Source organism: Gossypium arboreum, chromosome 1 (genome assembly GCF_025698485.1).
Source record: "Gossypium arboreum isolate Shixiya-1 chromosome 1, ASM2569848v2, whole genome shotgun sequence".
Taxonomy (NCBI): domain Eukaryota; kingdom Viridiplantae; phylum Streptophyta; class Magnoliopsida; order Malvales; family Malvaceae; genus Gossypium; species Gossypium arboreum.
In genome coordinates, this window is record NC_069070.1 from 106,244,896 (window position 1) to 106,266,743 (window position 21,848).

At 32.1% G+C, this 21,848-nt stretch overlaps 2 protein-coding genes across 4 annotated transcripts; both read left to right on the plus strand.

The window, feature by feature from the left end:
• Nucleotides 1-1,722: 1,722 nt before the first annotated feature.
• On the plus strand, nucleotides 1,723-15,342 carry LOC108472551 (probable LRR receptor-like serine/threonine-protein kinase At1g56140). Its single transcript, XM_053022676.1, has 24 exons — nucleotides 1,723-2,100; nucleotides 2,760-2,952; nucleotides 4,013-4,084; nucleotides 4,283-4,354; nucleotides 4,438-4,509; nucleotides 4,844-4,915; nucleotides 7,192-7,263; nucleotides 7,372-7,443; nucleotides 7,572-7,643; nucleotides 7,731-7,799; nucleotides 7,903-7,974; nucleotides 8,422-8,493; nucleotides 8,583-8,648; nucleotides 9,329-9,394; nucleotides 9,643-9,687; nucleotides 10,344-10,408; nucleotides 10,812-11,188; nucleotides 11,737-11,935; nucleotides 12,007-12,168; nucleotides 12,618-12,736; nucleotides 13,565-13,775; nucleotides 13,884-14,112; nucleotides 14,229-14,379; nucleotides 14,652-15,342. The coding sequence occupies exons 1-24, from the start codon at nucleotides 1,971-1,973 to the stop codon at nucleotides 15,021-15,023; spliced, it is 3,102 nt and encodes a 1,033-aa protein (XP_052878636.1). The 5' UTR covers nucleotides 1,723-1,970; the 3' UTR covers nucleotides 15,024-15,342.
• Nucleotides 15,343-16,497: 1,155 nt separating this feature from the next.
• On the plus strand, nucleotides 16,498-20,008 carry LOC108470822 (protein ROOT PRIMORDIUM DEFECTIVE 1). Of its 3 annotated transcripts, none has more exons than XM_053029955.1 (3): nucleotides 16,498-16,763; nucleotides 17,110-18,685; nucleotides 19,408-20,008. In XM_053029955.1, exon 2 carries the CDS (start codon nucleotides 17,193-17,195, stop codon nucleotides 18,501-18,503), a length of 1,311 nt encoding a protein of 436 aa, XP_052885915.1. In that variant the 5' UTR covers nucleotides 16,498-16,763; nucleotides 17,110-17,192; the 3' UTR covers nucleotides 18,504-18,685; nucleotides 19,408-20,008. The 3 variants fall into 3 exon arrangements, with proteins under 3 accessions (XP_052885915.1, XP_052885908.1, XP_052885913.1); XM_053029948.1 differs by having other exon boundaries at nucleotides 19,428-20,008; XM_053029953.1 differs by having other exon boundaries at nucleotides 19,432-20,008.
• The last annotated feature ends 1,840 nt before the right edge of the window (nucleotides 20,009-21,848 follow it).

The window sequence follows — 21,848 nt, forward strand, 5'->3', positions numbered from 1 at the left end:
CTTATTCGAATATAAAGAAAATATTAATATTTCTAAATTAAATCAAGTATTATATATGGATTAAAATGTGAAGCCTAATAATTATACTAATATTATAATGGATATAGTGTTAAATTATAATTAAAGGTGTTCACTTGTCATAATTTTATTTTTTGATGCCATTTTTTTTTACTTAAGGGTACACAAAACGGTTGAATTTTTAGGAAAAAATAAATGAGGTTTTTTTTTTTTTTTTTGCACCCAATTGCACCAATGAACTTTAAAAATACACCCAATTAGGCCCTTTGACCGTTAAGTTTAACGGTTAAATTTTTTTCTATTATTGGATTATGTTTGCCACGTGGCATGCTATGGTTGTGCCATGTGACAAAATTGATATTTTCTTTATAAATTTGTAAAAATATAAAAATATTTTAAAATAATAAAACTAATAAAAATTATAAAAATATAAAATTGCAGTTTTTTAAAATATAGAAAATAATAAATAATTATAGAAATTTACATAAAATTATATAGAATTATAAAAATAATAAATATATACAAAATAATAAAAATAAAAAATTAAAGAAAATTCTAAAAGATAGAAAATTCTGCAAATTATAAAAACATTTTTTTCATTTTCCCAACAAAATATGAAACAAAATGTATGTTGAATCCAATAAAAACTTAATCGAATCAAATATAATGATTTAAAACAACATTTCACTCTCAAATTTCTCCTAAAAACATAAAAACAAGCAGCAACGCATGAAGATTTATAAAATTGAAAGAACATTTTGACCTGGATTAACTCTCTCTCTCTCGTATATAATAAATTATTTTAACATTAATTTATATGATTAAAATAACATGTCTCGAAAAGGTATTTTTATTTACGTCTTACTCTATTTCATTCATCACACTTGTGATAATTTAACATCGATTGAGATTTTTGATGTGGCATTAAATGTTGTTAAACGATAAATTTTTATAATAATATTGGGGGATGTGTTAAACGAATGTTTAGTAAAAACTTAAACTATTGTTCCATACAAGTCAAGATGTTAGGCTCCAGAGTTTTTTTTTTTTTTTTGCCTAAGCAATTTGACTCGAAAATAGAAATGTTGATTCAACCAATTTTTACTAGTTTATTTGGTTTAGGGTTCCTATTCAATTGCGATTCATGGCTCAATCAATTCTCACCCTTGCTCCGCATTGATCTACCGATCGATTCTCAATCTAATCAATTCAACTGATCAATCTAATTCGATTTTAGTAACTTTAGTTTTAAGATATTTCAGATAAGAACTTTTAACTACTGGTAGTTGACTTTGCAGTTAAAATTATGTGTGACAATTAAAGCACAGGGTGCAAATAATTTAAAAACATTTATAAACTGAAAAGGTCATGCATGGTATGAAAAGTAAATTTTTTATTAGAACTTTAGGATATATAATAGCACCATCCATGACGCATGGACGGGCGGGTGTCATTGTCGTATTTGTACGTGAAACTCAAATGTAATGGCTGGTGCGCCACCAATGCGCTCCGTTGAAATACTATAGTTGAATATTCAACAATTAAATAATCAATAACAACGTCTAAAATATTTTGATAATCCACAGTCAGACTTTTTCATAGGGTTAGCATTTCCTTAACAATATTGTAATGAATATATGTTAAAATTCAACTAAAATTATTTAAAATTTTGTACAAATGAAAACCAACCATCATGTATGAGAGGAAAGGGAAGTAATGGAATCCCTTCCGACATTTCTTACTCTAATATTAAAATAAATGAATATTGGTTTGGTCAAATTTTATGATCCAAAAAGGTTGCTTAATTTGCAATTATTCATAAAAGGCAACATTTTTAACTACTCTCCTACAACTTTTTTTCATTCAACAATCAAACAGAGAAATATATATATAGAGAGAGATACATACATATACATGAAACAACAATTAATTAACATTGGAAGCAGTAATTTATGAAGATGTGGAAATTATTTAGATCAGAACAAGTTCTGGGTTTGAGTTTATGTGCTCTTTGTGTTTTAGTTTTGCCTTTTGCAGCTGAAGCTCAAAATCAATCTCAGCCAACTACTGATCCTGCTGAAGGTTGGTGGTTCTTAATATTTTCGTTATATTACCTTTTTCAAACGTTTGGAAATAACATGTGCGCTAAATCGAAATAAGTTACAACTAAGCTCTCTTTCTTTAGTTGGATACATATTTCTTTGCATGGCGTTTAAGAGATTAGATACATAATATTCAGGTTGTTCGAATATGACTATAATATTATTTTCATCGATGATGATATGATGAATGAAAAGCTTATTTTTGAATCTGAATGATTTTTTATGTGTTAAAAATTTTATAAAATTATTAGTAATTTTTTGTGAGATGGGTTATCCATTTAGTTTGATAGGGAGGCTTGCTTTAGATATCATCTTATAATTGAAAGTAGTTTGATTCATATTAATAATAATATTATTAATATTATTTTATTTAAATTTACTTGTGAAAATATATAAATAAATGATATAAAAATTATATATTTTAAATAATAAAATGATTATTAAACTGTGTACGAACTAATTAATAAAATGTAACTCATATCATGTTTTTATTGGATACCTATAATAAAACGAGAACAATTTGGTTAAAAACTTCATTAAGAATTAAGAAGCGGTTATTTGTTTTAACTGTCAATATTTTTTAGTTAAATTTTATTTAGAAGACATGTAGAAAGTTGACACCCTTGAATGGGAGTTCAGTGAGAGCATTGAACTCAATATTTGAAGACTGGGGAATAACAGCACGACAGGACCAATGGAACACAACGGGTGATCCATGCAGTGGAGCGGCCCTCGACTCTGACTCCACCGACATCGACAACGTTGCTTACAACCCTTTCATCAAGTGCGACTGTTCTTTCAGCAATGGTTCTACTTGTCATATCACCCGCCTGTACGTATCCGGTGTCTCAATCCCATGAAAACCTGTTATTTTTCATGTACGGTATTTGATGGTTGTATAGCTTCTGTTTTGACATTATGTCTGAATGATCTTGAAACTGCTTGTATTGAAGCTATAATTGTTCCCATCCACTTGCATATTGCTTTAGTTCTACTTTTCGTAGCAAAAACTTTTCAGTTTTTTCTTTAATCATATATATTTCATTAACCTAAATTTTAACTACTATGGACTTGAAAACTTTTTAATATATGAAAATATTATCTATTAACTTTTTTTATCTTTATTTTCTATCTCTCACTCTTCTTTTTCTGCTTCAAATTTATTATAAGTTATCATCTTTTAATGTTGAGATATTTTGAACTTAAAATGAAAATATACAAGGAATATAATTATTTATTTTCTAGCATGAATAAAATTAAAAAATATTTTGCATAAACTTTTATATTAGATTTCACATTGATTTTTTATGCATCTTAGTAATAGTTCACTCATATAGTACTAAAAATACTCTTTTGTCTAATTTCCAGTTTCTTTTATTTTTAGACATTTTACCTCTGGGTTTAATTCTAAGCCTCCATAACTTGTTTCATTATCCCTAGGCCAAAAAGAAAGAAAGCTATTTCTTTTATCTACCTAGCCAAAAAAATCTATGGGAACAAAACGAAAATGTGGAAGCATGCTTAATTTGTTTAATGTACAGAAAAACAAAATAACAACCTTTGATTTGATAGCCATTTGCTGCATGATTACTGATAAGTAGATCTATAGAGTACTTTTTTTAGAAGGATTTTTTATTATGTCATCCTATTAGTTTAATTTCAAATTTCTGTTATTGGGAAAAAGATTAAACAAATGAAATTGAATGTTTAACTTGAGTTTATGTTTGCAGACTGTTCTCAACTTATCATGTAATACTTAATTTTTAAATTCTATCAAATTTTGGATGAATGATTGATGGTATGATGAGAATTTTGTATCCGAACTTTCAGACTAATATACTTTGTAAAAGCTTCATATTATACTTTCTTGTTGAGATAATCTTTTTTTACAGGAAAGTTTATGCACTGAATGTCATGGGTGTGATCCCGGATGAGCTCTGGACTTTGACCTTTCTTACCAATCTGTATGGATTATATTTACTTTTCTTACAATTGTACATTTTCAAGGATTACATCCTTTCATGTCTCTGCTAAGATCAAGGTGCTGCAGAGCTTGAAATTTGAATTATGTTGAATATCGTCTAGCCAGACTGTTTTCCACGATCAATTGTCCATGTTTCTTGATGATGAATATTGACATTTGTCAAACCCATTTCTTTCAGGAGACTGGGCCAGAATTACTTGACAGGTCCCCTTTCAACTTCCATTGGCAATCTAACTCGAATGCAATGGCTGTAAGTACAATTTGTAAAATCTCAGTTATGACTTCATTATTATAAATCTTTCTAGTTCGGATGTTAACTTCTGTGTTGAATAGGGACATTGGCATTAATGCATTATCAGGGGAGCTCCCAAAGGAGATAGGATTGCTTACTGATTTACGATTATTGTAAGCTAATCTTTTCATTTTTCTCTTTTGTTAATTTTGCAACTTTCTTTTTCCCACTTTTCCTTGATTGTATGATGAGCATCATCCCTAAAATGCAGGTTTCTTATTTTACATTGTTTTACATTACACATACATTTCGACAACAGAATTTATTTACAGATTTCTTCTTTCTTTTTTCTTTTTTTTTTTTCATATCTTCCCTTTTCTTTTCTGTTACTTATTGACTTTGTGGGATTGTCATTTTCATATTCACTGTACTATACTCATGTAAAGTAAATCAATAAAGTACTTTAGTAGTATAATCTATTCATTGATGTCCTTTTCAATATTGCAGTGCCTTTGGCACTAATAACTTCTCCGGCCCTCTACCATCTGAGCTTGGCAACTGTTCAATGCTGCAACAACTGTAAGTTCTTTTACATTGCTTAATGTTCCAATTTCAATGCAGATTCTGTAAGCTGTTTTAGGGAGCAGTTTGTAGCTGGAAAATAGATATATATATATATATATATATATATATCATATAAAAAACTAAAAGTGGATTAACATCTATGTGACACATGACCAAAATTTGCAACTACTCCTATGATTGGCGATTCCCAAATATCAATGCTTTACAGAGGAAAACTATTTAATTAATATGGTGGGATTATTTCACAATCTAAGCAGTCTAGAAGTGAAAAAGTTACATAGAGAGATACTGATTACAACTATTAAAACTAATTATAGTTTTAGTGAATAACATTATTTATATATTTACTATTTTATTGTTGTAAAGCCATAAGAGTTATGTAATCTGAAGAAAAATGTGTAGATTTGTATGCTAACTTAAGGGCTTAGACCATCCTAAAGCACTGACATCTTATACCTCGGTCTAGTTCTTGACTTCCAGTCCACTTTAACACACAATGTCTAATAGTAATATTAAGAATTATAGACAGTCCGTAGGGGTTGCAGTGGAGCAAGGCGGGGGCGGATATTGCCACTTTGCCAGATCTACCACCACTTCATTGTTGGCATGTTTTTCCTTAACCCCCTCCCCACTCTTCCATGGATTTGAAAACTTGAATACCATTACGACCTCCGTGGATGTTGGCTACATCCATAACTGCTCTGCCCTACCTCATTTGATATTTATTTGTTATTTTTTATATTTTCAATGTGCTTTTGATATATAGACATAGAAGAATAACCGATGAATATCTAACATATATATTTTAGGGTTCATTGATGATGTACTATTACATTTTTATCCTTCTAAAAGTAAAATATATAAGGATAACACAGTAAATTCAAATATCAAAGCGGGGTGGAGCAAGCAAATACTAGAACTGCTCTATACCCACATTTTAAACAAAAAAAATTTTAAAAAACCTGCCCTGACACACCACTATTGTTCAAAGAAAAAAAACTCTATCCATTTGGAGTGTATCAGTTCGAAGTCTCTCGTGTGGTTTGGGTTGTCCCATCCCTATCTATATGTTTCTAATTTGACAAGGAAAATGATGAAAAACTAATATTTTTGGTAATTTAAATAATAATTACTTTCAAAGCTCATTTGCTGGGGGCATCATTGCCATTGGATACACTGGTCCTTCATTGTACAAGGATTCTTGTATGATGGAAAATTGAGGTAATGTTCCTTACCAGAGCTATAGTTTGTGGGATTCATCTGATTGATTTGCCTAGGCTTTTGAACAAACTACAATGCGATCCATAATGATGTTCATATTTTGATAAAGAAAATGAGCACAAGAAAGCAGTCCTTCAAAATAAAGATGCGGAAATAGGAACGACCAAATAATTACATGAATCAATACATGTAAGGATATTGGAACAAGCTAAGAGCCTAACTAAACAGAGACTCTCTTTCATAAGGTTTTATAGAAAGTGATATACTGATTTAATGCTTCGAAATCATTTTACAACGAATTGCATGTATGCTTGTGACAGTTAAGACACTTTCTTTTATTATTCATTTAACACGAGATAGTGAAACTATATGGAGTAAAACAGTTAAGGTAAATCATTTATATCCACTTGGTAGCAGATTTTATTGATGGAATTACCTTTCTTCTACCTGAGTGGTCATATTATTATATTCTGTACCATTTAGTAAGCTATGAATATGTTTGAACTTATTAGTGGCTAGATTTGAAGGCAATTTCATCTGTTTGCACAAGTACGCTTCTCTGAACTTTCTCTGTTCTTCAAGATCTTGTATTCTCTAAGATGCTGAAGTTTTCCTTATCATATGTGTTTAGTGTCCTAAAAATAAGAGAAGTAACTTCTGTTCATGATCAGCACATCATATTTAAAAGGTTAAACACATATATGGATTCAAACTAACATTTTATCATGCATTGTACTGCAGCCAGAGTCTACTACTCATTTTTGTTGAACCTCTTTTAGGATGTATAACATGATAAATTTCTCTATGATATGTATTTGAACATGAAGCCTTTGGGGTTTCAAGGATGTTGTATGATTGAAATATAATATGTAAATACCCGCGGTTATTTATTTATAGGATTCTGTTTTTATGCAACCTACTTCTTTTGTAGTGTTTGTGTACCTCTCGGATGGTTTGATCCTTAAAATTTATGAGCTATTCATTTCTTGTTCTCTTGATGAAAATTGTAGCGACCATCAGAGGTGATGGAACTTTGTTTATGTTGGCAGTTATTTTGATAGTTCTGGGGTAAGTGGTGAGATCCCTTCAACATTTGCTAATCTGCAGAACTTAGAGACGGTGTAAGAATTTTTTTCATGTGTTGTTTTCTGTAATTTCCCAAACAATGTGCTAAGCTCAGAAAAAAAAATTATTCATGAAATTTGAAGCAATAATTTTATTTATTTCAGGTGGGCATCAGATACTGAACTTACTGGGAGGATACCTGAGTTTATAGGAAATTGGTCAAAGCTTACTGTCTTGTATGGTTTACTTTCTTTCTGGTTTTAAGGTCTTCTCTGATTTGCAGCAGAGGAAAATGGGATACATAATTGTGTCTTAATGCTATCTCTGCACATTTATTATGTCTCGGTCTATTCTTTGGTTGTAGGAGATTTCAAGGGAACTCTTTTGAAGGTCCTATACCTTCAACATTTGCCAATCTTACTTCTCTGACAGAGTTGTGAGTGCCTTACATTTTTTTTTTCGAACTTAAAAAAAAAAAATTGAAGGTCTTTGACGTCAACATTCTAATATGATGTACTTGTAGGAGAATAAGTGGTTTATCTAATGGAAGTTCTCTAGCATTCATAAAGGATATGAAGTCCTTGGGTGTCTTGTAAGCCAGCTCAATTCCTGCTTCTCCTAATTTTGCTTTTTTTTCTCTCTTTTTGTCCAATAAATTATAGTAGCATTGCCTCAAGAAAAGATACTGCATGCAGGGATCTAAGGAACAATAATATTTCTGGTACAATTCCATCCAGTATGGGAGAATACCAGAGTTTGACACAGCTGTAAGTTACTTTCTTGAATGGTTGTTTCCTTATAAGTCAAGCTTCTGTCAAGGCAGGTATAGAGTGTTGAACCTAAAAGCAGTCAACTGACCATTTGATTGGTCCTTCTAAAATGATGGTCAGATGTTTTATGAGAGCCTTTCATAAAGTTTCTTAAACCCAAACCTGTTTTACTTAAAATTGGGTTAGCAACCATTTTACTTAAAGCTTGATTGTTTACATAAGTGTGTCATATATGTTTGTGCATGCACATACTGATACACATATACACAGACACACACCATGTGTGTTGATATGTATGTCTATTTTGGTGGGAGAGAGCTGGTTACGATTTGATGAGTTTGGTGAAACTTGGGGAGCTTCATGATTGGCTTAAATAGAATTATTATTTTTATCACTTTTTGCTTGTTTCATACATTCTAATAACTGTTGAGTATTTTTTTCTAGGGATTTAAGCTTCAATAATATAACTGGACAGATCCCAGATTCACTTTTTAATTTGAGTTCACTCACTCATTTGTAAGACTCCAACTTCTAAGGAAAATATCTTCATGTACCTGTTGTTTTATGCATGAAAATGTAGTTCATTTTGATGTTTTTATCTGCAGATTTCTTGGAAATAATAAGTTGAATGGTACACTTCCTGCAGAAAAGAGTTCATCTCTTCGCAATATGTAAGTGCAACTTGTATCCTTCAACTCAATGAGAAGATGATATACAAAGATACAAATTTATTTGGCCTAATTGTTTATTACTGCCAGTATATTCATTTATGCGAATCTTAGGGACATCTTAAGCTGCAATCTCTTGTTCCTATTATTCTGGTGGTATAGCCCTATCTTTTGCCCACAAATCCCCAAGGGACCAGCTGCTAAAAGTTGTGTAGGATGAAAGTCGACAGAAATGAACCTTAGGAACCACTTTTAGGAACAATGAATAATAAAATGTAGCATACATGTCAAAAGAATTCAGATGTGCCATCGAATGCTGCTGTTTCTATTTGATTACCTATTAAAGTTTCTTAGTGGTTCTTTATGCAAAAGGAAGTATTATTTATATGAAAAGGATGCTTCATTCTGGCTTTTTTTTCTTGGAAATCATAAATGTTTCCAGGTTGGATATAAGAAGGTACAGATGAAGGCACATTATTGTGCCAAAGCCTTCACTGCTGGTTTTGCCTAGGAAACTAGGGACCATATGTATAGCACACTTCCAATGTCACCTAAGATTAATTGATGGTGAAACATAGATAGACAGAAGTTTTGGACGGTGTTTAAAGCTTGTATGAATTGATGTGATTTACTTCATTCTTAGTCTTTGAATATGTTTCATTCTCAACATGCAACCCTTGCAGAGATGTGTCGTACAACAATTTAGCTGGGAACTTTCCCTCTTGGATCTCTGAGCCAAATTTATTAATGTAAGTTTCTTATAGGTTTATGTTTGTACATATGCATATAGTCAATAAGATAAAAACAGATTCTGTTGTAATTTACAGGTTCTTAACTCCTGTTAAAATATTTTGTGCTCTTTTAAGATTTGTCCTCTGCTATCTCTTGAGATTGGTTGTCCAGTATTATATAAAGCTTCAATTTTTACATTGTGTCCTCGCATATACACTGAAAAATCAAGAAATTGACTACTTTTTCTATGGTGTGCATTATACAGTAACTTAGTTGCCAACAACTTCACAATAGGGGAGTCAAACAGCAGGTGATTCTCTTGGTGCTATTTTCTCTTTTACATGATTGAAGAAGATATGAAGTTGATTTAAGAAGTAGTTTTCCCTCTAATTAGAACATTATGGGTCTAGATTGTATTTGGTCACTTGTCCTTGCTATGTTACTGCTCTTGAGCCAGATGGGTGCTATAAATGATAATAAAATAATGTTAGTTCTATCGTTATAGTAGTCTTTTCTCTCAAAAACTAGATTCTATCATTGTTTATATGTTTTAAAGTAAAATTGCTTATCTATTGTATGACAAGTCGGTAGTCTTTATTATTTTCTACGGTTTTTGGCTTTTGTGTACTTCTCTTTTTATGCCTCACGCCTTGTTATAGGAATAGATAAAAAAGTATTTCTAATGCTTAAATTTACCATTGGTTTCCTTTCACTTTACCTTTTGTGTTATGATGTGATATAATGAATGATTAGTACATTTTACAATTTTATCTAGAGAAAAAGAGTGACTACTTCTTGAAGGAAAAGGGTAACAATTTATTGCAGTTTGCAAAAAAGTCATTTGTGAATTTGATATGTTTAAGTTAAGCTGATTGATATTTGGATTTTGGACTGTCATTTGTCATCAAACATTATTAAGCAAGTGATCCTCATCCTTACACAGCTGTGTTGCTCTTTTATTTTCAGTGTTTTGCCATCCGGACTGAACTGCCTTCAACGTAATTTTCCTTGTAATCGAGGATCTGGAATCTGTGAGTATAATTTAAACTTTCCCTCTTCATGCTTCTTAAGGTGAAGCAAATAGGTTGCTACTTAGGCTAGAAGAGGATGGAAAGACCTTCCTGAGTTCATTAGAACGTATTATTGGCACAATATTGGATCATTATTGTCCGTTATCTGTTTTTCATGTTGTTGGTTTCGCATATTTGTTGCCTTCGCTGTTAACTTGTCTGTTTCCTTAGTTATTATTGAATCACCCCTACTATGGAAAAGTGTTAAATGGTATTACCAAACGTAGGTCAACTTTGAGGAATATTTTTCATTGCTTTTATGTTGAATGCTGACTGTAAGAGTTGCAAATGATGCTAATTTTTTTCCACTAAAGGTATCCTTTTCAGTGAGGTTGATGAGTATCTCTTTTGTGTTCATTTGCAGATTTTAACTTCGCAATTAATTCTGGTGGTCAACAAATAACATCATCAGATAGGACTCTGTTTGAGAGAGACAACGAGACACTTGGTCCGGCGTCATATTATGTTACCAACACAAATAGGTGGGCAGTCAGTAATGTTGGATATTTTACTGCGTCCCATAATCCTCAGTACATTATTACTTCAGGATCTCAGTTCACAAACACCCTAGACTCAGAGCTATTCCAGACAGCACGGATCTCTGCTTCCTCACTAAGGTACTATGGATTGGGGCTTGAAAATGGCAACTATACTGTTAGGCTTGAATTTGCAGAAACACAAATTGTAGAAACCAATAGATGGGAAGGTCTTGGGAGGCGTGTTTTTGATATTTATATCCAGGTTTGTACCTCTTTATGGAATTCTTCCCTGTCCTGCCCTTCCACTGTTATCCTGAAAGCTGATGTATTCCAGATGGTGCTAAAGTTTTTAATACTAACTAAAACTCTTCAAGAAGTAACAATTTTTGTTCAGTGCTCATATATTGACAATAGTACTTCATCTCTAGAAACGACACAGTTAAAATGGAACTGAGATTAACTCAATTTTGTAAATACTTGTGGAAATGACCACCTAAGATTTTGTTTCCTCATTTCGAATTTTATGCACAGTTTTTCTATAGAATTCTTCGCATATATGATTCCTCTTGGATGGGAAATTTTTAGCTCATGAAGAATTGTTAGTGCACCTAGTGGTCGTAAAGGTTAGAACCTTTCGAATAATGAATTTAACAAGTTAGCGGGTTCAAACTTGAAAAGGATCCTTTTGGTCTTAAGTAGGATAATTTTAGCTTATGAACGTTTTGTGTTTTAGCGTGATTCATATCATACTCTTTTATAAGAATAACATCAGCATTTAACTTTCTTTATTTCTGAATTTGATTATTCCAGGGGAGTCGTGTTTTAGAGGATTTTGACATACGGAAGGAAGCAGGTGGTGTTTCTAGACGAGCAGTTACAAGACAGTTTACAGCTGTGGTATCGGAAAACTACCTCGAAGTTCATTTGTTTTGGGCTGGAAAAGGGACTTGCTGTGTTCCAGCTCAAGGTACATATGGACCATCCATTTCAGCAATCAGTGCTACCCCAGGTCAGCAATCAACAATTTATTTGGTTAATGGCACAGTGTTTCAATAATACTGATTCCTCTGATTCATTCAGATTTCATACCTACTGTTAGTAATAATGCTCCAACCAGCGAGGAGAGTAGAACAGGTTTGATTGTGGGAATTGTTGTTGGTGTTGGAGTTGTATGCCTACTTTCTATTGCAGCTTTCTTCATTTTTAGGAGACGAAGAAGGGTCCCTATGAAGGATGATGAAGGTAAACTTCGTAGCCATGGTGCGAATATTATAATTGTAACTTCTTATTTTGAGATCATTTCTGGGTTTAAAAACTTGTCTGCTGCATCCATGTGGACCAAGTCGATGCAGACGCAAATTTCATCCTAAGGACAGAATGGAAGAAACCAGTTTGAATTCAAAGAAAACATTTTACACCTTTGCGACCAAGCATTTTTGGAACCACATAATTTCCTTTTGTTATTTAATACACCAACAACGTTTGAGAAAAGTAAGGTACTAATGACCATCCGTTTCTCCTGCTACCAGTTTTTGGTTTCAACTGGACAAGATTTTAAAGTACATCTACGAAGAAATTTTTTTAGCATAAAACCTTTTTATATCAGTTTTAAAAATTTATTTGACCGTAGAAACATATACAGAATCACCTTTTCTCCTAAGAAAATAAATCTTCTATTCTTGAATTTGCAGAGTTCCTGGGGATTGATGCTAGACCCTACACTTTCAATTATGCTGAACTTAAAGCTGCTACAGAGGATTTCAGTCCTGCAAATAAGCTTGGAGAGGGAGGGTTTGGGCCTGTCTATAAGGTAACTTTTGGTTCTCTTATTGGCAAAATGATGGAGCTGGGTGAATAAACCTGGATATGGGATTTTTGTCTCAAATGCCCATAACACCTGTGGATCCATGACTAATCTCAGATTACAAAATCCTTATGTCAACTAGATTTCGTAACACATGCAAATGCATATGAAATTTATTTTAAATTAAAAATAAAAATTAATAAAATAACAAAAATTCAAGTGTGTAAGACATGGAGTGATATTAGGGAAAGCCGGAAGTTAAAATAATTGCAGTGAAATTAAGGTGGACAAGACATACATAGCCTTACTTTTTCATTTTATAATAGTTTTAATTTATTTAGTAAATTCACCAACTGAGTTGGTGTCTATTAACACGTAACAGCAACTTAGTCAAACACAATAGATAAAGATATAGATTTTCCGAAGCAGAAGCAGTTCCCCTTGATTTGATTGTCAACCATTGTTAACATATACAAATGAGGAAAGGGAAAGACACGAGCAGCGATAAGACATGAGCCTTTGACATGATAATAAATTGAAAGTGACTGATCCTATTATCCCCTCATCCGTTTGCATTTTAAAACCAAATAAATGAAACTTGACATTTTTATTGTTATTCTATCTTTCCTTCCTTGTGAGAAAATGTGTGCTTCTGTTCTGGTTATGTTGATTTTAATTTGATGGAATCGTATGTCTAATACTGACTTTAAAAGACTGAATGAAAGGAACTCCAGTATAATAAAAATGATTTAATCACTTTATTAGTAGTTTATTTGTTGAGTTTGTGATAGCTTGTTTCATCTTTTCTTTATTTTTTTTAATCACACTACATAGGGAAGACTTGATGATGGAAGAGCAATTGCTGTCAAGCAATTGTCTGCAGTATCCCGGCAAGGCAAGAGCCAGTTTGTTACAGAAATTGCCACTATATCTGCTGTGCAACACCGTAACCTTGTCAAACTATATGGTTGCTGCATTGAGGCTGAACAACGTCTCCTCGTTTATGAATTTCTGGAAAACAAGAGTCTAGATCAAATATTGTTTGGTATGAAGATAGAATCAACTAAATTATTAATCATATGCCTATCTTTCGAAGATGTAAAATTGGAAAAATATTGAATGTATATAGTTACCTATGGTTTTCATGAAGCAGGAAAAAGTTTGGATCTCAACTGGACAACACGCTATGATATATGCTTGGGAGTAGCACGCGGTTTAGCTTATCTTCATGAAGAATCAAGGGTTCGCATTGTGCACAGAGATGTCAAGTCCAGTAATATTTTGCTTGATTCTGATCTCACCCCAAAAATCTCCGATTTCGGTCTAGCCAAACTTTACGATGATAAGAAGACCCACATAAGTACCCGTGTTGCAGGGACAATGTAAGATTCTTAAGACTAGCAAACCTGATTTTTTTTTACCAAATTTATTGCTTTTCAACATGTTTTATGCATCAAGGAGAATAAATACTAACTTCTTGTTTTATTTACCAATGTAGTGGATATCTTGCACCAGAGTATGCCATGCGTGGGCACCTTACAGAGAAGACTGATGTGTTTGCCTTTGGTGTCGTGTGTCTAGAGATTGTTAGTGGAAGACCTAATGCTGACTCAGGATTGGAGGAACAGCAGATGTACCTTCTTGAATGGGTATGAAATTCGTTTTCTTTTTTCTTTATTGGATATATGGGAGGAACAGCAGATGTACCTTTTGCTTTGGTATTTGACATTGGGTTTTCTGCTCCAACATCCTCATTTAAATATCTTGTATCCATCAGTTAGATTTATAGACTCATATTCGTGTCACTTTTAGCATCTTCAAAACATATTTTTCACCTTCGATCTTTGCTTTCTGAGTTTCGTCTGCATTATGCATATAATTATTTTTTCTAAACTATGCTTTCCATCTTTCTGCTCATTAGGCTTGGCACCTGCATGAAGTAGACCGGGAAGTTGAACTGGTAGACAGTAATTTATCAGAATTCGACGAGGAAGAAGTGAAGCGTGTTATAGGAATCGCTCTTTTGTGCACTCAGACATCACTCCTGCAGAGGCCATCCATGTCTCGTGTCGTGGCCATGCTTTCAGGAGACACAGATGTGAGCAGGGAGGTTTCAAGGCCTGGATACTTAACCGACTGGAAATTCGATGACACAACAAGCTTTATAAGTAATGAGGCAACTAGAGCAAGTGATACCAGCTACGGTAGTACAAGCATAGCAGCTGGTGCGGAGAGTTCACCAGTAAACCTTACAAAACCTATGCTCCATAGTATCATTGGGGAGGGAAGATGAGACTTTCGCCCTTCATATCATATTATTATTATTATTATTCTGCTGTAAATCTAAATAACTCGTAGATTCTTGATTGGTTTTACTATTACTTCCAAAAGAGAAATTAGAAGTTTTGCCTTTGTTTATACTCGTGAAGGGATACGGATAATGGAGTTTGGGGAGAAAGTCACGAATTTGTGTAGCTTGTATATATGTATATGTCAACGATGGCGGTATGGCCATTGATTTTAATAAGTTGTTCAGTTTACATTTAATGAAATGTGTAATCGAATCCATCACTTACTCAACTTCATATGATATTTACGATAGATTTGGTCGAGTTTCTTCGTTCTATAATTTAAGATTTATCGCATGTTCTCGTTATATATATATACACTTGCGATATAGCATGAATGTTTCATGAATAAAACCTTGCCCAACTGGAAAATTATTTGACATTAGCAAAAGGTGACGCATATTTTTAGAAAATATATATGAAAGCCCGTAAATTAAGATTTAATTTCGCTTATTTAATGTTTTGAAAAAATATCATAAAGAATGTCCGAAAAGAAACCCTTTTTCAGTTACCCATAATAACATTTTTCCCCCTTCAATTTTATAAAAATAATTATTTAACTCTTTATTTTAAGGTTATTTAACAAAAAATGTAAATTTAAGAGCTAAAAGAGGTAAAAAATTAAATAGAGGGCTAAAGTAATTTTTTTTTTATAAAGTTGAAGTAGACTTGTTCATAGGCTAGGTTATCTATTCAGGCCCGAAGGTTCGCTTAAAATTTAAGAAGATTTGACTAAAAATATTAAGCTTGAAAAATAGATTTGAACAAAAAAATTAAGCGCGTTTAAAATATGAGTCAAGCTTGGGCCTTAAATTTCAAGTCCAAGCCTGACCGGTTTTAAGTTTATAATATTTTATATTATGTTATTTTTATATATTATATAATTTAGAATACATTAAAAATAAATTTATACTAAATATATAATATTACTTTAATGTAAACATTAAAATAATGTTAAGATAACTATATACAAATTTTCAATAAATAAAAATGTATCAAGTTATTAAATATTAAAATAATATAATATAAATATTTTTAAAAATTAAAAATAATATGAATGTGACTAAAATGGGTTTGAGTTAATTTTTACAAATATTAGTAGGTTTTAGCAAAAATTTAAACTTAAATTTTAGGTCAGACTAGGCTTAGATAAGCATAAAATATATTAATATTGTGTTTAGGTCCAACCGAAATTAAACCGACTCGAGCACCCCTAAAATTTTTTATTTTTTGGTTCAGTTAAACAACTAAAGTTATCTTTTGCAATGCGGTTTAGTCATTTATATTCTTAAATTTTCTAATGATGGAAAATAAATGGTAGGAGGCTCAATCAATTTTTTCTTTTTTACATTAAAGGACTGAACTGCTTTTCAGAAGATAACATTAGGTCCTAATCTAGATTAAAAAAACTTTAAGATCTAAAGTGAGAAAATTGGTATAGTTGAAGGACTAAATTAAGCATTAACCGTAAAATGAACCATACCGGAATCACCCACCCATGACCCAACAAAAAAAAAAAAAAACCGGACTTCCTGGACTGCCGAGACGCCTCTCCGTTCTGCTCTACAGATATTTGATTTCCCCAAACCCTAAATATCCACTGTGGCCACCCTTTCCTCAGGGGCTGTAACCGAGCAACCGACGCCTGCCACTTTACCCAGCAGCCAACTCACTCGCCAGCTACCGTGAGTCTTAGGGAAATTTATCTTCTATTACATTTTAATTTGGGTAGTTCATATGTGCTTTATTCATTAACTGGCCTGGAATTCGGATTTTCGATTTAGATTAAGAATTTACATGCTTTCCTAACTATGGGTTGCTGCTGATGTCAATTTTATATAACTGGTTAGCAAGTATGTGAGATTTTTCATGTTTTTTGGTTTTGGTTTGTTTAAATTTACTTTTTATTTACAATTTATCATGTACATCGTGTTAAATTTTAGAAATTGTTTTAGCTTCAGAAAGGTATCAATTGGTTTTCCAAGTTTTTTTTTTTTTATTACTTTATTAACATTTTATCATGCACATTAGGTAGGCATTGTTTAGTTACAAAAAAGCTTTTTGGTGAAGGAAGCTTGTGAGACTAGTTGAGAAGTTCTCTAGGTCTTGAAAGCATGATCTTTTTGAAAAGTGTAAGGTGCAATGGAATATTATTTGGACCATTCAATTCATTTTCTCAAAGGAGATGGAAAAAACCAATTGTTTCAGCTCAGACTCGCCTAGAATCCAGAACTAAAGATTTAAAACTAGACAAGCTCATGATGCACATTAACAAACTCAAAACCATCCTTAACATCCACCAGCTTATGGCCCAGCGAAAGCGTGGTCCCTTTGTCTCTGTGCAACTGATGTCACGATGGAGAAACATTGTCGGTCTGAATGTGGGCATGGGTGAATTTCTTCACAAATATCCACATGTCTTTGAGTTATTTGTACACCCCCTTAGGAGGAATTTATGCTGCAAGATAACTCAGAGAATGCGAGATTTGATTGACGAGGAAGAAAAAATTGTCAAAGAATATGAACCTGAATTGGTGCAAAAGGTAAAGAAACTGCTCATGATGTCAAAAAATGGGACACTTCATGTCCATGCTTTGAGGTTAATTAGGAGAGAACTTGGCTTGCCTGAGGATTTCAGAGATTCTATTTTAAGAACACATTCAAAGGATTTTAGGTTAGTTGATTTGGAAATTGTTGAGCTGGTTGACAGGAATGAGAGTTTGGCCAAGGCTGAAGTTGAAAAATGGAGAGAAAAAGAATATGTAGATAAATGGTTGAGTGAGTTTGAGACAAGTTATGCATTTCCCATTAATTTTCCAACAGGGTTTAAGATAGAGGGAGGTTATAGAGAGAAATTAAAGAACTGGCAGAGGCTTCCCTATTTGAAGCCTTATGTGAGCAAGGAGGTTCTCAGAGTTCGTACTTGTGGAGGGATTGAGCGTTTTGAGAAGCGGGCAGTTGGGATTATTCATGAGCTCTTGAGCTTGACAGTAGAGAAGATGCTTGAAGTTGGCAGATTGGCTCATTTTAGAAAGGATTTTGCTATTGAAGTTAATGTATATGAACTGCTTTTGAAGCACCCTGGTATTTTCTATATATGTACCAAAGGAAGTACTCAGACTGTTTTCCTTAGAGAAGCCTATTCAAAAGGGTGTTTGGCTTTGCCAAATCCTATTTATGTTGTTCGAAGGAAAATGCTGGACCTTATCTTGCTTGGGCGTCGAAATACTAGACCTTTGGAAGATCTGGAAGAGATTAAGGAGGAAAGAAATGGCTCAGTTTTCAGAACAAATGTGGGAGGCAGAAGAGACGGTGACTGGGTTATCCCAATTTTAGATAGTTATGATCAAACTGCTTTTGGTAGTCTAGGTGACATCAATGATTCTAAGCAGCCATTTGATGGATGTGAGAGTGGAAGAAATTGAACTTTTTGCTTTGAGGATAAGTCTAGTTGATTTCAAGTCATTGCACCTTTATCTCTGCAGTATACAGTTCCATTCTCTTAGGTAGTTAGATCCTAGCTTGAATGGAGATGATGGGGTGTTTGAAAACCACAATGTGCTTCGCGAGACAACTAATAAGCTTATATCAACACAGTGACAGAATGGTAAATCTCTTATTTCTTTCATTCTTGATTGTTTGTGTTGAATGTTGATACAATTCCCAGATCTTTATTTTTTTCTATAAAATTGCCATTTCATTGTCGTATCTATTTCTAGAAAAATTAATACAGATATAAGCTTGATAGGGCTAATAACCTGCTTTTGGAAGTCAAAACTAAATCCAACATGATAGGCAGTACATAATCCAACTTATTGAACCTTGCAAATCTACCACAAAATTGAACTTCTTAATTTGATTTATTTGAGAATGACTTGTGAATTTTATTGTATAAATATTTTATGAAAAAAGTATTGTGGAAGTACCAAAGAAGTTGTTAGATTTTTTTTTTTTTCTTTACTTAGCCCAATGTCAATTTGTTATTTACACTTTATCACTTCTAACAAATTTAGACTTGGAGGACATTTCATGATACTATAAACCTAAGCTTTTCCACCTGTGATACCCAACTTGCTAGCTTTTTCCCCCTGTAATGGTCTTCTTTTTTAAGTGTGTGTGATACTGGGGACTCTTGTATTATAGTCGGCCCATTCTTTCAGTTTGTACATGTCATTCTCTACTGCATGTGATATACCTATGGTGCATTCTGCCTGGATATGTAAAATTGGCCCTCTGTTCAGAAACTAATCTTCATAATGGTTTACCTGGGGCTTCCCATGTGTGTGTAGAGATATATATATTTTAAATGTTAAACATGTACAAATACAGTTGAGTGATTATGCTGCCAGACAGGCTTGTCGGTACAGTAATAAAGAAGCTTGGGTGGAACGGATGATGCCATTTGGAGTCGAAATTTGTCCATTTCCAGAACTATGAACCTGAATGACTAAAAGAATTAGAGGTGTGCCTGTAAGTTTTATTTGTGGTTGCCTTGCTTGAGAGTCTGTTAGAGGGGGCAAAATATGAATACCTGCACCCTGCATGACAAAGAAGATCGGCCTTGGAGGTACAGGATTGTTTTCAACGATCAAGTCAATCAAGTACGAGGATATTGGATGTTGTACATGTTTGTGAATTTGAAATGAATGGCATAGCAGCCTCATTAGCAAAACTGGGCATTGACGGAAGCTACCATATTTGCTGCTTGGTTTTGTTTGTATGATATCTGGGGTTCGTTGCAATTTGATTGTAGCCCTCCCTAATTTACTAGGTCTGCCATGACCACAAGTATTTCCAACCTATTGTAAACCTTATATAGCAACGAGATTGCTTGCTTATTTAAGTATAAAGCCCTCCCAAAAAAACTTACGAATTTTTAACCAGTTCAGTAATCTATACTAAGCCCTCAGTCTCTGTCGCCCTTTTTAAATAGTTCAGTATTTCTATACTTCCGTTCAAAAGAATTTTTATACGATCATGTCACACTCAATCTTACAACTATAATCATAATTTGTCGCAATCATGCGTCCGTGGATATTGAATCTAATGGTAACCTCCTTCGCCTGCTTACAAAATTTAATGTCTTTTCTTTTCCTTTTTCTTCCATTCGTTTTTCTTTTTCCTTTTCAACGAAATTAATAAAAAAAAAATCTTGTCACAATCATATTTTGTCTCGTATTAAATTAACAAAATTTAATGAACTTAAGATGTTTTGTCAAAATGACCTTAATTATATTTTTTAACATTTTTTTACTATAAATTTTATTTATTTTTTCAAATTGCTTTTTGAACAGATTTTATGAAAGTACATTTGTTAACGGATAGTGTCATTAAGCTAAAAAGGTTTCAAAATAAACATAAATAAATACTTTAATTCATTTTGAAACTTTTTAGATAATTATGTTTATTTTCTTTAAATTAAGAGTTTTTATTTTTAATTTCATTTATGATTTATTTATTTTATTAATTTTCACATATAATGATCTTATTGGGTTACTTAAGTAATAAATTACATCTCATTAAAATATTCCACATATGAAATTTCACATCATCCCGTTAACTTTTTAATGGTGTTTTCATTAAATCTGTTAAAAAAAATTTTAAAAAAGAAAAAGAAATAAAGGCTGATGGCCAAAAAAGGCTCAAAGATATAATTAGAGTCACTTTGATAAAACATGTAAACGTTAGTGGCCAAATTTGTCATTAAACTTTAAATTTGAATAGATTCAATTCTATCTAAAATCATAGTTTATATTCAACAAATTTTATCTTTAAGGTTTAATAAAATCTTTTTAAGCATAGTAGTGGAAAATTTAGTCTTTTACATTTACATCTCAATTTGGTTTTTTTGAGTTAAACTTGGTCGTTTCACTGATACATTTTCTTTTTAACAATGTTGACATGACAACATGTGTGATAAACCACATATGCTTCATGCAAATATGTCACTATTTATTTTATATGCTATGACATTAAATAATTTAAAAATTATAAAATATTCAAAAATAAAAATAAAATTTAGAAATTTATAAAAAGTTAATAAAAACTTTGAAAAACATAAAGTACACGTGAATTACCATACATGTTATGTTTAAAATGTTAACGTTTTAGTCAACATGTTGATCTAAAAACAATAATTTGATTCTTTTAAAATGTTTATAGCCAAATTCAACTCTTTTTAAAAGTCAAATTAACTCAAAAAAATAAATAAATATTAAGAACTAAATTTATCATTATGTCAAAATTTTTTTTAAATACAACTTATAACCATATTAATGATCATCATCAAAATTAACCAATCAAATGCTAAACTAAATAATTAATTCAACAAACCAACTCAACTCAAATAAAATTGTTGATACATGATTTACATAACTAAGGCCTCAATGGCAAGGTTTGATAAAAGTTGATTTATGATTTTTAAGACCAAATTTGAAAGTCAACATTTTATATTTTTATTTAAGGATGACATCAAACTAGATGTTTGAAATTTTGCATAATTACTTAAAAAGGTTTAACCTACATATTAATATTTAAATTATGTCAATATTTTCAAATTGCTATTTCAAATTTTTATGATAAAAAATAATACTTAAATTTTCTTTCCCTAAGGTTATACCTACATCAATCAACTATTATTGCAATAACTAGCGTTTCAATGACATGACGACATGTGGCATAGAAAGTCGTGTAAGATGTTGATCAAGGGTTGACTGATCAACCTTGGTCAGCTTGTTTAATTTGATTTGATAAAATTGTACATAGTTATA

Bases quoted from the DNA above. Each gene is read 5' to 3' on its own strand.
- LOC108472551 (XM_053022676.1), top strand. From the start codon at position 1,971: ATGAAGATGTGGAAATTATTTAGATCAGAACAAGTTCTGGGTTTGAGT. The intron at 13,776-13,883 runs GTATGAAGATAG...TTCATGAAGCAG, and splicing joins TCTAGATCAAATATTGTTTG to GAAAAAGTTTGGATCTCAAC. The intron at 14,380-14,651 runs GTATGAAATTCG...TCTGCTCATTAG, and splicing joins AGATGTACCTTCTTGAATGG to GCTTGGCACCTGCATGAAGT.
- LOC108470822 (XM_053029955.1), top strand. From the start codon at position 17,193: ATGATCTTTTTGAAAAGTGTAAGGTGCAATGGAATATTATTTGGACCA.